The sequence below is a fragment of the Leuresthes tenuis genome, unplaced genomic scaffold, assembly GCF_036924035.1.
Source record: "Leuresthes tenuis unplaced genomic scaffold, fLeuTen1.0.hap1 SCAF_19, whole genome shotgun sequence".
NCBI lineage: Eukaryota > Metazoa > Chordata > Actinopteri > Atheriniformes > Atherinopsidae > Leuresthes > Leuresthes tenuis.
Genome location: NW_027325373.1, coordinates 18,290,350 through 18,305,847, shown reverse-complemented (window position 1 = coordinate 18,305,847; position 15,498 = coordinate 18,290,350). Strand labels below are relative to the sequence as shown.

Here is a 15,498-nt window from a genome sequence, read left to right as displayed (position 1 = left end):
AGAGGCACTGCAAACAGAATGTGGGTTACAACAGGTCAGACATTGGGAGTCAAGTCTGGGCCACAGGAGGTAAACTATTCCATCTGTGTCTGTGTCTACAGATTCTGACTCTCCCTCCTCAGCCCTTCCGCTTCAGCTAACACACACATCCTCACCAAGTCCACACTCTCAATGCAAAGAGCCCACCACTGCTCCCTGTTGCACGTCTTCATTCCCACCCCTGCTTGAGTTTGAAAATAAAAAAGATAGAGGAAAAATAAATGGAGGGAAAGGCTTCTGTGGACTCGCATCATGGCAACAACAGAGTGGTTTTGATAAGCCCCGAACGCTGAGTTTCCACATTACGTCTCAGCGCTGTACGATGCTGAGGCTGTACGGCCGGCGGGCTGTCATCACTGAGACTGCTAGACAAATTATCGGAGGCAGCCTGCTCACACAGCAGGAGTCCTCAGGGTCTGCCAGAGTCTAGCCATGACATTCTAGATGAGCTGTCACAACTCCTGCCGATTTCAAATGAACACGGGAGAGAGTGCGGCGCGCACCCACATAAATGCTGACACGCTGATATGCCCAAACGTTGCACATGCAAGCCATCACATCCAGAAAGTAATCAAATTCAAAACAGAGAGCGTGCAGTTCTTTAATTTATGAGCACAGTGTGATGGAGAAGAAATGAAAGCCCTGTTGACCATCACATTTAAGAGTAGCTTTATAGATGCAGGCACCAGTTTTAGACATTAACCAGAGCAAAATAGAGCTGCTCCTAAGTTCCTCTCTTGTTCCTCTCATATAAACAAGTAACGGGCAGCTGCCTTACACTTGTCATTTTGGATAAATCATCCAGCCAATTACATATCCAGCTCCATTTATCCATAAATCCTAATTAAAAAAAAAAAAAGAAAAGTGCAGGCTCCAAAGCTGTGGAACAGCCTTCCGCTGTCAATTAAATGTGACCTCGCTTACTGACAGCTTTAAAACGTTCTCCTTGGCCTTTAACTGCATTTAACAAGTTTTATTGTTTCGGCTCTCACTTTTTAAGGAAGTCATTTTAAACTCCTTCTCTGCTTACATGTTTTACTTTTCTTTTCTTATTAGTGTTATGTTCTGCATGGACCTTTGGGTAAATGTGATTTTGAGAAATTGGTTTGATTTAGGCTCGTCGAGGAGACCTGGATTACCTGTAATTTTCTACTTTTGCATTCAGGCAGCATTTAGGTAATTGTTTTTGGCCCCCCAAAAAAAAACAGATTTACTATCTAATCATGCAGTTGCTCTGGATGGCATTACCTTGGCTTTCAGTACTACTGTGAGGAAACTTGGAGTCATATTTGAGCAGGATTTTTCTTTTTTCTTTTTAATTTACAAATTAAAGCTCTCTTTTGAGCGGCCTTCTTTCCTCTGAGTAATATTACCCAAATCTGGGGCATCTATTCCCAAAGCAATGCAGGAAAACTGCCTTTATCACATCTAGGCCGGACCACTGCTGGGTGTCCAAACAGTTTCTTGAAAATCTTTCAGTTGATGCAAAATTCCGTGGCCAGAGAACTGACGGACTCAGCCAAAAGAGATCCCATTTCTCCTACCTCAGCCTCTCTGCCATAGCTTCCTTTTATAGAATTTGACATGTGTCTCATCACCTCCTGACTATGTCAGAAAAGGAGTGCGTTCTTTGTTGCTCAGATCTGAACGTCGTCAGACCGTCTCTCCCGGATCACTCGTGGGGTGGACCTTTACTGTAAGAATAATAGAGGTAGTTTTGCAATAAAGCAGATCTTGAGAGAAAAATTTAAACCTTGGCTCCTTTCTCACCCCCACACAGTTGGCAGCACGATGACAACATGGTGTTTGTGAATGTCATATTTTCGGCCTCCCAATTCCCCCACCAGAAATGCACAGGGGAGCAGGGTTTTTTAAGGTATTCGACTATCCAGCAAACAGCTCTGAGAACCAGTCCACACCTACATCAGCAGGTCTGTGAGGCCGTAAAGACTGAACACAATGAAGTCCCACACACACCAGGGGGGGAACAGCTCATTGGCCTGGATTAAATTAGTGTTGCTTAAAGTTTCCTGGTCATCGGTCATTTTGACGGACAAGCAGAAAACTGAAAAATGCCCATTCAACAAAGGACACAACCGAGCTAAGCTTATAGAACTGCCAAACCAAAATGCTGAGTCATTAAGAGGACAAAAGTAGATACTGGCAACAAGATGTGAGGTATCCTGACCCGAAGCAGAACATTCTAAATGTCAAACACATTTCCAAAAACTGATTTGGGCCAAATACCAGACTCTATAGCATCCATGTTACATATGACTGTAAAACGCACGGCAGTGATCGAAGACAGTAAAGGCCCCACCACAGTCCTTTGGATTTATCTTCTCAGGATGGTAATGACTATTAAAAAGTCTGGAGCATTTCCATACCCGGATCCATGCTGCAGTGCGGTCAGTATGTTCATCCCGTCCACTTCAGAGTCCAGTATTTCTGATTCTTTAAGGTTTGAGGATGTAGCTGGGTGACAACAAGCAGTCACTCCTGCTTTGTTGTTTAGATTGTCTGATAGCATTCAGCATGCAGCTAAAGGAATCTTGTCAGTGTTTTATCTGTGAAATGCCTGACGCTGGTATCTCCTCTGAGGAATGTCCCTATTCTTGAATCTGTCTTTGGGGGGAAGACGAACTGACGGGGGAAATGAAAGACACATGAGCGTCTGTGCTCTGGGGACCAGGGGTTCTTTCAGCATTTTTTCCAAGATGTGTCCACAGTATGAGCCAGACTGTGGCATTTCAAGACGTTTTTTAACTGCAATTTGAGTAGCAGAATTAAAATGGTTGCATATTCACCAACTACACTCGATGATGCTCCAGCAGTTCCTGATCTCCTAACAACTCATATCAGTTCCTGAAAATTGTGTAATTTACAGTTTTTGTTATGAATAGAAAACTGTGAATATGCTCATGAGCTCGACCCACAGCTCTGCATCTTTGCACTTCCTCAAAGTGTCCTCCGAATCTGCAACGCTTCCACTGCTGTGCTTATGAAATAATGATCAGGGCTGCTAGCTAAGCCTCCTCTTTGGGAAAAGGCTGCTTCAGCTGTTGGTTTTTTTTGAGCGGTGTGCCGCAGACACGGAATGTTTTCCTCAACAGAAACCTCCCGTTTGTGACCAAGCTCCTGGCGGTACAGGAGGATCTGGAATAGCCTCAGACTTCATAACAAGTTTAGTGGCAAATCCAGCTGTTGTTTGGGTCGAATTCTTGAGCCGGGTTAAAAACACTGGATTTTCCTTTGAAAACTCTAATATCTTGTGTTTATGCCATTTTCGGCATCATCTGCGTCAGTTATCTGGCGAGACTAGTTTCACATGACAGGTCATGCGACGTTCAGCAACAACATTCGTGTATTAAGGTGCCTGACCAAGAAGTGTATCACATGCACTTTGTATTGTAATTTCTCTTGTGAAACCTATTTTATAGCCAACCAAATTTGTACCGAAACTGTCTCTAGATAAATTGCATCCACATCTGTTGTAGTTTGACTATGTTGAGGAAGACATTGTGAAAGCTTACAGAATCTGATTACAGAATCTGATTTCATGCTGTTCCTCCAAACAGGCGATGTAGAACGTTCAGGCTATCTGACTTCACTTTTGTTAGGCTGAAGGGGACACTGCAGATTCAAAGCAGAGCTCCTCCACAGCGGTTATGGTGGCTGATTTTGCTCGTAACGCATAACAAAAACCACCATATTATCATGTTAACAAGCTGAAAAAGCTGATCTTTAGCAGATTTATAAGCTTTAATATGTTCTACTTAACCTCTTAATTCAAAACACATGGAATGTTTTATTTTATTAACATCCTCAAGGTTCAGTGCCTTCCATGTCCGAGCTCCACAGTTAATGTCTTGATTCAATTCAATTCAATTCAATTTTATTTATATAGATTACAACAATTGTCATCTCAAGGCACTTAAGTAATATAGTCCAATTCAAGCCAATTGGAATTCAATTCATTGTAATCATAATCCAATTAATTCATATAGAGCCATCATTTTAACTTTTACTCACCAGCAGGAAAGTCGTCGATGTAGAGCCTCATGGTGTCCCTTTTGGTCTTGGTTTATATTTAAAAGGTAATAAGGGAATAAAAGCACGTTTTTAAAGCCGAGCCGTGGCTGTGTTCTCACCATGTACTGATCCACTTGATAGCATCATGATACAATTATATCCCGCTGGGTTTAAGAACAAGAGCTCTTTGCATTCATAGATATCATGTGGCAGCTCCCAGCGATGGGCTGCAACAATTTTATTGTAGCTTTGATTACGTTGCTCCTAGCAATGTGGTGTAAATATGAAAGTTAGTTGCAAACTAACCTCAAAATTATTTGCCAAAGAACCCTCGGTTGTGGTTGTTCATTGTTTGTTAGATTTAATTCTGTTCTGAGCAATTCAATGCATCACGTGGCAGCTGTTGCACAGACATCTCAGACTGTTCTCCGATCCCTCCTTCCCACATCTCTGGTCTACATTTAAAGTAATGCTTTCAGTCTTGTCTTCACCTCTTTTTCGTTTGGGTTCATGTTGAAAAGGTTGAGCGGAAATTCTATTCATCCCACTCCAAGAGGTTGCCATCTTACATCGCTAATATCTATAGTGCAAGGCGGTATTTCTCTGTTACTATTAAAACAAAAACATCCAGAGTCTTTAAGATGGTCACTCTATAGAACCAAAGCCATTGTTGATAAAAGCAAAACAAGTCATGTGTTAAATATTTAAGTTGACGATAAATACACTGAATCTACAAGTACTGTGACAGTTATACCAGCCTGAATTTGAGATTGGCACATTTTGAGCGGGTACCCTGTTTCTCTCTGTCTTTGACACTGGTTTCTTTGAATAAAACTGCAACTACAGTGGAAGTCATGGGCCTCCCCTCATTTCTTTATGTTTTCTTCCAAGCAGCCAGACTCTTGTAATCTTTTAAGGTGATCTTGAGCAATAGTTCTCCAGGCTTAAGTTTATTTTGGACATTGGCTGCTATTTTACTCATGTTCAGTCCAGTTCTTGCACCGGACCATTTTCAGATGAATGGGTTTTTGCTTAAGCCACTCAACACTGACCTATGAATCATTTAAGCATAAAATGGACTCCTAAATCAAGGGATTAACCAGTGTTGTGTCTTCACATAAGGAACCGGTTTTAAATAGTATCTTTAGGCACTTTGTTACCAACAGCCTGTCACGAAGACACATCATTTGTTCTCATTTCTTTAGTTTCATCTATGAAAAGCACCAAAGATAACACAGTTTGACAGACAGAAAATAGTATTTTTGTACCATCTTTGTTCCAACAAGATGATTGCACATTAATATACATTAACTTAAAGGTGAGTTGTGTCTGAGGGTGGTAGCTTTAACTGTCTGATAAAGGTTATAGTGTCTGAAAAGGGAGTAAATGCATGTCTCCTGCCTTGTTAAAACAGTAAACAATCCATTATCTGCTTAACCTTAGATATCCTTTGTGTCCCCACTAACCCTTAGCAGAAAAGACCTTGGGTACTGTTTACCTTTTAAATAGGATGAACTACAATCTGCCCTCCAGCTGGACTCTTTCAAACCCTTTGGAGCCTTTAAAGCTGTTATCTGATCTTTATAAGACTCCTATAATTACTTCTTTCCATTTGTTAATTCTTTTTTATGACTCTTGTTAAGGATTTTTCTTAACTCTTGCCTTTGTCAGGCTTTAATGGGTTGTTTATGCCGCTGCATATAATGAATGTCTCAGGTGCCTCACTGAGCTAGAATTTGAAAATGCTCCTCATCAGTTCCACTGAAACGGCTTGGGTATTTGAAAAGTTAAATGAAGTTAAACATTTTTAGCTGATTAATTTTTTTCTGCTTTAGTTTTACCTTTTTGAGAAATATAGCAGAGTATTATATGCAGCTGAAAGAAATACCGACAATCAGATTGAGAGACTTTTTTTTTTTTCAAATTTAGGTTCTTCCTATTTTCTGACAATAATGTTGGTATCCAAGTGCTTCAAAGAAAATGAGACTGGCCTCAAGGTAGAAGTTCTGCCGAGCACTGATTTAGTGGATCCTCTGCTGCTGTTCTTTGAACTCTCTCCACCTCTCTCCATCTGATTTAGGATGGCCCATGTCCTGCAGTTTGATGAGCAAACCAGAAAAGTCAAAGATGCCAACATGCAGGACGAGGATACGTTTGAGATCTACGACCCGCGCAACCCTGTCAACAAAAGGAGGAGAGAAGAGAGCAAGAAGATCATGAAGGAGAAGAAGGCCAAAAGGTGAAGTCGTGGGGTCAAAGGTCAGGTCCCGCCCGAGCCGTGTGACTTAAAAACTGGTCACACAGCATCCCGCCTGTCCACTTTCCCATCATTTCAACCTTTTCCCTGGCTTGAACATCTGGATTGAGGATGTGGGACCCGAGTTTATCTGTGATAGAACAGCTGTAATGGATAACCCTCATCAGCAGTTGTAAAGGTTAAGATTGTTCGTTGATAACCTGTAATGTCGTTCCCTTTTTATTTAATGTTTAAGCCTGTTTATGTCATGTCTGAATTCAATGTAGGCTTTTCCAGAAAAAATAAACATTTATGAACATTTATGATCAGTAGTTTATGATTTCTCGTCCAAACACCCAAAAAGAATATGTCCCTGTACAATATGATTTAAGTATCAAAGGAAATTGTTTTGCCTATATTAAGAAGAAGTGTATTTTTTTCCAAATGGAGCAAATACAGTAGACTATTATGAAAATCCACATGTAGGGTGTGGATTATTGTTGTTTCAAAGTAGAAACTCCAAAATGAGTTATAAAAGGCATAGTTGTAAAGAGATGTCTGTTTGCATGTCTGCATCATGAATTAAAATCAGTCAAATTACAGTTGCAGAAGTAATCAGCAGTTAAAAAACAAGTGAAGACACCACTAATTAGAGCGACAGTGGCTGTCTAAATGGATATTATGGAGTGTGCTATTTGCACAGTTTTACTCAGAGAAACAGGCTCTGACTTGACACAGGTACTGTACTATCAAAAGACATCTGAGTTTCTGTGTGAAATGTGTAGAACAGGATAACATCAATCTCTGACAAGAGTATCTAAATGAAAACCCTTTTATGTCCATTGGTGCAAAATTGAAACTCTGAACTTTGCAAAATTACATGAAAATATCCTTTGCATAGGCTTGGAGCACAGTCTCTGTCATTAAAAAAAAAAAAAGAAAACTAAGTGTACAAAATGCTGGTTCATATTATTGGCGTGTATTTTGAATATACCGCATATAAAGTGTTAAGACTTGTAAAGGAATTACCTGACTGTTCAATTTAGAAATAATACTTTTTTCTTTGCTACCATTTGGCAGCAGGATTAACTAGACTTTTAAAATAATTTTTTCACTGGCTAAAACTAAAATATTAAAAATTAAAAATAAGTTATTTTTTTAAGAATTAGAGCATTTTCTGTTAAGCAACACCAGTAAATATTCATGTTCTGATTGCCATGCTAAGTTAGGCTAATGTCTTTGCTATAGTTTCACATTCAAATATATGGATTACTCTCTTTTTTAAGAAATATTATTAAATTTTTTTCTCTATAAAATAAGATCATTAATAATATTATGTGTACAGACAATATAATGATAGACAGTTTAGTTTAGCTCAGCTTGAGTTTAGCTTAGCATAAACACTGGAAACGGTTAGCGTGGCTCTGTCTGAGATTGTAAAAAATCATCAAAAAGAAGTTGGTTTTTTTCTCTTTGCCAGCAGAATGTAATAAAGAGAAAATGAAAAGAAAAGAAATGCTAGAGTGAAAAACAGGGATGGCCTCACTGTTCTTCTCATTTTACCACTGGAGGAGCTTTGGTTTAAACCAAAGACTTTACCTCACTGTGGTGGTTTTGGGGTAAATTATCTGCCACTGCCTTGTGTGCAACCAGAAGCTGCACTTTGCCAGCACATTATTTTTTACTGTACTTCTGGGATTATGCTTAAATTTTCATTTGGAACAGGAAGGAGAGTTAATGTTACATTATGAGCCCGGTCCATACCCGAGCTGCCCCAAAATCTGAAACAGGTGACATGGCAATCTAACAAACTGCATGTACCTCTGGGTTTCCATCAGGTTATATCTTTTAATGCAATTTTAATGTAAGTATTATCCTCAATGTGGGTTCAAATGCATCCAAAAATTTGTCTGTGGCTAATGTGCATCAGTCTGACAAACAGATCAAAAGTTAACTCTAATTTCCCTTTTTTTTCTTTCTTTGTTAAAACTATCCTCTGCATAACAGCAACACAAATAGTCAACTCAAGCACAAAGGGGGGGGGGTTGTACAAATAAACATCCTTTTGATTCTCTTAAACTTCAGGCAAATGTTTAAGAAAACTGTGGATTTCATCCCTCATAAGTTTTTTGTGACCACCATGTGGAAAACTTACAGCACACAAAAGCTGCTTTAATGCACACATGGGCAGGTCCTTTACTCTTTTAAACTTCAAAGAATAAAAAAGTTTTAATCGTCAAATATTCATTTTATTGAAGATGCGCAGAAAAGCTTTGACTGCTCAGATAAATTTGCTTTTTACAAGGATGCTGCTTGTCACATAAATCAGTAATTTATGTTTAAAGAGGAGGCCAAAGCGAAGGACAGGACAGTGTAATTCGTCTTCAGCACCAACAGGAGAATATTTAACGTTCCTCTGTGTCACTGTGCCCAGTTCGAACAGGAAATACCACTCTTTGCTCCAGGTCATGTGACTGTGAGGAATAAGATGGAATGGTAATAGCATTATCTTGCTATTCTGCAGCGGATGATCTCTAAAAATAGCCTTCTGCTTTTAACCTTGAAATTCAACTATGCTTATTTTGGTTCTTGGAGGTTCTTAATTCTCATTCGTGAAGAAACATCATCAAGCATTCGATAAGCATGATGACGAGCTCTAACAGACAGCCAGACTCATGAAGATTTATCAGCTGTAATAAAAAGAGCAACATTTCTGTAGTAGATGGCCACAGGGACAAAGACAAACTAAATCCACAGAAGTCAGGATGGTTCTCCAGGTTGTTTGCTTGTTAATTAGGTGTGTGAAAGAACCAGTGCCCGACCATTGATCTTTGACAGCTCAGTACGCTAGTTTATTGGAGAGATATTCATGAGTTTGAGAGATCGACGAGATGATTGTTTCAACAGGCACGGATGAGTTTCATGGATCGTAGTTGGTTGTTATCAGATGCCCAAGGACAGAGCAGTGAATTCTTTTGTCTCTGCTGTCAACTCTTTGTCTTCACTTCAGCGCAGAAGTACAAGTTCAGCACTTTCCAAGTCTGTGTCCTAAAACAGCAGTCGCATGCTCATGAGTGCACTTTAAGACTTATTGGCTGCTCAGATCGTTCCTCTTGTCTGCACTGGCTCTGAAGGGATCTTTCTCTATAGCGAATTCAGTGTCACTGATGGGATACAAAAGCTGAAGTTAAGGGTTTGGCGGCTTCATTTTCTAGTTTGCTTTTCTTTTCTTCTCTTTCAGCTGCAGTTGTGGGGCGTCAATACAAAGAGGAAGTTATACAGTAAAAATGCTGCAGGACGTAATGATTCAGTTTAGTGCAATAGAAAAGAGGAGTACAGGTACCTCAAATTTGTACTCGCATACTCTCAAATGATTAGATTAAATGTTTTTATTGTACTTTCTTCACGCTCGGATCTCTTCACTGCCAATGCAGACATGAGGAGGAAATACAGTCCCCAATAACTTGCATTTGGTACTTTAAGAAGACAAGAAATGTGAAGCCATCTTTTACCACAAGCTGTTTCAGGGCTCCTTCTTCTTTTATATGCTTTACTTGGATAAATGTCCTCACGTCGTTGCTCATGTTTCACAGCCACTTTATAAGATTTATTTTTTTGCACAAGCCAAGTCTTCCTTTTTCCTTCTGAACACAAAATTCTTTAAAATAGTGCTTCTTGTGTTACACCAGTCTAAAATTTGCATGTGCGCTTATTTGAACACCCACATTGTAAAGTAACACAAAGCAGTCTTTGTCTGGCAGTGCTGTCATGCTCTTCATTGCTGGTGTTTTTGTGGACAGTGCTCAGACACACCTTGACAATGACATGTCAGTGCAGAGTTGGAAGGCAGTGGAGTGTGATTTAACTGACATTGGCAATAACGTTTCATTCTTCTCACCAAACTGGAGGTCTGAGCAAGGCCGTGACATTTCCACAGATATTCGGCCGGTCAGGACTGAATTGAATGCTGGTTCTCTTGAAACAGATTTAAATAATAGTTTAATAACTGGGCTGAAACTAAAACCAACGGTGAACTAGAAATAAAACAAACCTCAGAAATATTTAACCTCCCACTGGAAGATTATTTAGCATTGAGTTTCATGGTTGCTGTTAAATTTTTTGGTTTGAAATATGAAATATTTCCACTCAGTGTCTGGCGTAAAATTATAACATAAGGAGATTATACAAGAAATGCATTATGTAAGCGTAACACTGAACCCTAGTGTGACCCCACAAATGTATGGTTTATAATATTGTGGTTTGGCTTCAATGCGAATGCTAATACCAGCCAGTCATAGCATATGTGCGACCACATTACTACACAGGTTTGAACTTTTAGTTTTTGTAAAACTGCAGCTCTAGGGATGTCATTGTGAGTTTGTTGGCCACTTCAACACTGTTGGACTGATCATTAAATTTAGCACAAATGTTCATGGTTCCCAGACATTCAATTCTAAAGTTGTGAGAAGCACTCTTATGAAGTCAGTGGCTGTTTAAATTAGTCAATATTACCATTAAAGTGGATTCCATTCACAATCCAGTTTAGTATAGTGTAGTCAAATCAATTACTTAAGCCCTCATTAGTCCCCCTAAACTTGATTGCAACATTTACACCCATCCAGTCTTATACATACCCATGTCTAGGCGCCTTCTTTTGACCACTTTTTATCCCGTCCTGCACTGATCCCATCAGAGCCAGAATTTACCAGGTCTTGTGACAGAAACTAGCTGAAAACAAGCAATTCTTCCAGAATCACTTCTCATTACTGGTCCTTACAACTGTGGAAAGGAAGGTGCATGCCACTGCAGTAGAATGTAATGTGATTAAGGTAAATACATGTCTAAATACAACAGAGGCAGCCGTACTCCAAATAGCTTTATTCCATTATCACTTACTCCAAATATGAATATATGTTGGTAAAGGTGGTCAGAAAATTCTGTTATCATAAAGTAAGGTCTCAATCAGGTACTGGAACTGGTACTGGAATTTCGCTGTGTATGTACAATCCAAATCAGTAAAGAAATCTAAATAAAAACAAAATTCATTCATTTCCTAATCGGTTAAATCAGTATTTTACTTACAATGGAACACAGAAAACATATCAAATGTTGAAAGTGAGATATTTGACTATTTCATAAAGATTATTCTAAAAAGTTGTGACAGGTCCATGTTTCCCACTGTGTAGCATCCCCTCTTCTTTTAACAACATCTGTAAACATCTGGGAACTGAGGAGACCAGCTGCTGGACATTTGGGAGAGGAATGTTGTCTGATAGAGGATTCTAGCTGCTCAGCAGTCCTGGGTCTTTGTTGTATTTGAAATGTTCTCAGTTGTTTAAAGGTCTGGACTGCATGCAGGTCAGTCCAGCACCTGGACTCTTCTACTATGAAGCCGTGCTGTTGGAATAGATGCAGGATGTGGTTTAACTTTGTCTTGCTGAAATATGCAAGGCCTTCCCTGAAAAAGACGTCATCTGGATGGGAGCAGATGTTGCTCTGAAACCTGAATATACCTTTAAGCATTGATGGAGCCTTTCCAGATGTTAAAGTTTCCAGTTCCATAGACACTAATGCACCCCCCATACCATCAGAGCACTGAGAGCTGATAACAAGCCAGATAGTTCTGCTCCTTTAGTCTGGAGTTAGTTATTTCCTCAAAGCATTTAAATTTTCTAAATTTTCTACTCTGCCTCAGTCAATTTTAAATGAACTTTGGTCCGGAGAAGACAGCAGTGTCTCTGGATCATGTTCACATATGGCTTCTTCTTTACACGATAGAGCTTTAACCTGCATTTGTGTCCACAGACAATGATTTATGGAAGTGTTCCTGAGTCCATGCAATGATTTCCAGGACATAATCAGGTCTGTTTTTAATGCAGAGCTGCCTGAGGACCTGAAGGTCACAGAGAAGAAAATCTCTTTGAAATACTTTGATGCTATTTTGTTCTGTAGATGATGGAATATTCAAAGTCGTACAATTTTAGGCAAATGGACATTATTCTGAAATTACTCCACAATTTGTAGACAATTTTTTGTAGCTTGCTAAACCTCTGTCCATCTTTACTTCTGAGAGACTCTGCCTCTATAAGGTGTCCTTTTTATACCCAATCATGTCACTGACCTGTTGCCAGTTAACCTATTTAGTTGCAAAATGTCCCTCCAACTACTTCTTTTTGTATACCACTTATTTGCACTTTTGTTGCCCCAGTTCCAACTTTTTTAAGACATGTTGCTGACATCAAATTCAAGATGAGCTGATATTTTTCATTAAATATTAAATTGTCCCATTTTAAACTTTTTTCCGAACCTGATGGAACAGACCAACACTAATAGTTGTTAGTGATTATATGTCTTTTTATTAGCCCCATAATGGTAACAAATTGTATGATACTATAAGGAAATGTACAGTTTCTTGTGTTGTTATTAATATTTTTTGTCATATATATAATATATATATAGATATATTTATAGATACAGATATAGATGATAAATATAATTAGTCAAATTTCTTGCAAGCAGATCATTGTGACTTACAGACACTGTCACTGCAATGGCAGGAATAAAGTGATTACATTTTACGACAGCTAGCAGACACTATAAAATAGGACGACTCCATCTGACTTCTCCTTTTTAACTTAGGACATAATTGCAGTTACAGGTCACTAAAATAATAAATCTCATAGAAGAGTCACTTTACAGCAGCTGTCAGACTTCTCAGAGTGTCTCGACTGGATGTCCTCAGCTCGCCCACGACTTATACAAAGATTCACCTTTTCCTTTTCCTGAGCAAAGGACAAAATGGAGCATTTTATGTAACTGGGTAGAGTTTTTTCATGTACCACAGCCTTGTTCTCATCTCCCGTCAGTAACTTAAATAAATCACAACACACTTAATTCTCGGTGTGTTTCATGTTCCTGAACGGGATGTCCTTAAATGTAACCCCCCATAGAAAGGGTTGTTTAAAAGTTTACTCAAATTATGACTTACACGTACACAAACAAAATTATTCAGGCTCATCCACAACCGTGAAAAAGCTCTTGGCTTTACTCCACTGGCCTAAGTGATTGGCTATTGATTCTTTAAACACATAATCCACTTACCTACTGTCTTTCTTGCTGACAGAGGACAGCAGAATAAGAAAGCAGTATCCCTTAAAGGTGACCCAGCTACTTGCTTAATCATAACACATGCAAATCCCGAGGACTCAAAGCCTCAGTATACTTAAAACACACACACTTATCCATATGGCATAGAGTATAAAAGGGCTGTGTTTGACTTTCTGTATGCTCCCGAAAAACAAAGATGGACATGGAAAGGGGTGACATCATCACAGATATGTGGGCTAAATTTTGTTGGTCCCAATCATGCTGAGAAAACAGGCCTCAATAACTGGATAGGATTCCGATCGGGGGAGTTTGGAAGCCAGGTTAATCCATCAGGATCTTTTATCTTGTTCTTTGAGCCCTTTAATGCAGCGTGGTGGGTTGCATCGTCCTGCTGGAAGAGACAACCATCATCTGTGTATTCTATGCTGCGTGAAGGTGTGCTCGGTCGGCGGCACCATTTAGTTGGGTGGTAATTTAAAAATACTGAAAGATGGAAGCCATAGTTTCTCACCTGCTACAGATATAATCAGCGTTATTCATTTAACCCGTCAGAGTTTTGAATTACATGTAAAACAGAACTAGATACTTGATTGCAAGATGCAAACTCATTGATTGGGACTAAAATTGTCCAAGTGTTCACTTCGAGGTACCCGCATGTTCCACAGGCCAGTTTATGTCAATTCCTGTTGGCTCACACCTGAATTAATTCAATCAAATAAGTGCTTTCTAATGTTACTGAATGTTCTGATGATGAAAAGAAATGTAGTGAATTTTACAATTCAAATAATTATAAGGGTTTTTGGTTTTTCTGTGTTTTGTTTGATTCTGTTTTCTTGTTTGTGTTCTTAGTACTTTGGAGTTATAGGTTTAAATTGTTTGGTTTTATTGTCTGTTTGCATTTCTCTATTCTTCATGTGGCTTTGTTTTCAGTCTCTCATCCATGATTTGCCTTATTTGTAATTCTTGCTTTTGTTTTATATTTATCAGATGTTCTCTTTGTCTTGCCTCAGATCCTTCTTTGTGTTTATCTTATTAGTCCTAATCTTTCGTTTCTAGTTTATTCTTTTAGGTTCCCTTGCTCACCAGTATGTTTGGTATAATCAGCTCTCCTATACAACTGTCTTTAGATAATTGGTCTCACCTGCTGTCGATTGTTTCATCAGTCGCTTCAGTCTATAAGCTCCATGTGTTTTTTTCCAGTCTTTATCAGATTATTGCTGTTGCTGCTCAGTTTGTTCCCATTTGTAGTCTAAGTCTAGTTTCTGGTTTTCCAGCCTGGCTGCACCATTTGTTTGTTAAATAAAGTCGCCAGTTCACCATCCTTCTACCTCCGGTTTTGATCTGTATTTGGGTCCTAATCAACCTCTACTATCCAACAATCCATAACCCTGCTGTGTTTGACAGAGAAACACTTTGATTGTGCGTCACCACCTGAATAAGTAATCAGAAACTGTTCAGCAACAAGACACCCCAGGAAATAGTTACTTCCTGTTCATTGTGTCATGTAACATAGCGTTTCTGGGCTGATTATCTGACATAGTTTCTGACAAAAGAAACAGAAAAATCTGTGAATGAGAGCAGCGTTATTGGGAAATCAGCTGTATCATTACAAACTTGTGCTTTACTTTTTTTTACATATCCCAGACTGCATTATCAGGGTATTTTAGTCCAGTTTTGGAACAAATGATTTGGAATAACCACAGTCAGACTAACACATTTTCATGTACTTACAAATTTTCAGTTGGATTTGATCAGTTGTTTGTATTCATGTGTCATATGATCATGCTTACTGAGCATAGGCTAACATTAGCTCTGGCTACATTACGTCACAGAATACATAGGTATTGCAAAACATTTAAGACTTGTGCATGTGAAAAAATACATGTTTTACCTCTTAACTGAAGCTCAGAAGGACAAAGAGAAGGGTTTTGGAGCTTTGAGTGAGTCCATCCTTCAACTGCTACACGGTGGACATCAAAGCCTCATAAATCTATGATGTTTCAATAGAGCAGTAGTTAAAGTAATAAAGGGGCAAAATACATAGACGTTAATGTTATTTCAAAGCTCCTTGTGTGCTTAGTTTT

General features: G+C 38.9%; 1 protein-coding gene across 1 annotated transcript in view; it reads left to right on the top strand.

The window, feature by feature from the left end:
• cwc27 (CWC27 spliceosome associated cyclophilin) overlaps window positions 1-6,630 on the top strand; it is a 36,935-nt gene extending 30,305 nt beyond the window's left edge. Inside the window, exon 14 of the mRNA XM_072371887.1 lies at window positions 6,152-6,630. Within this exon, the coding sequence (XP_072227988.1) occupies window positions 6,152-6,314 (163 nt within the window). The 3' untranslated portion in view covers window positions 6,315-6,630. The remainder of the gene's footprint in view (window positions 1-6,151) is intronic.
• Window positions 6,631-15,498: the final 8,868 nt, after the last annotated feature.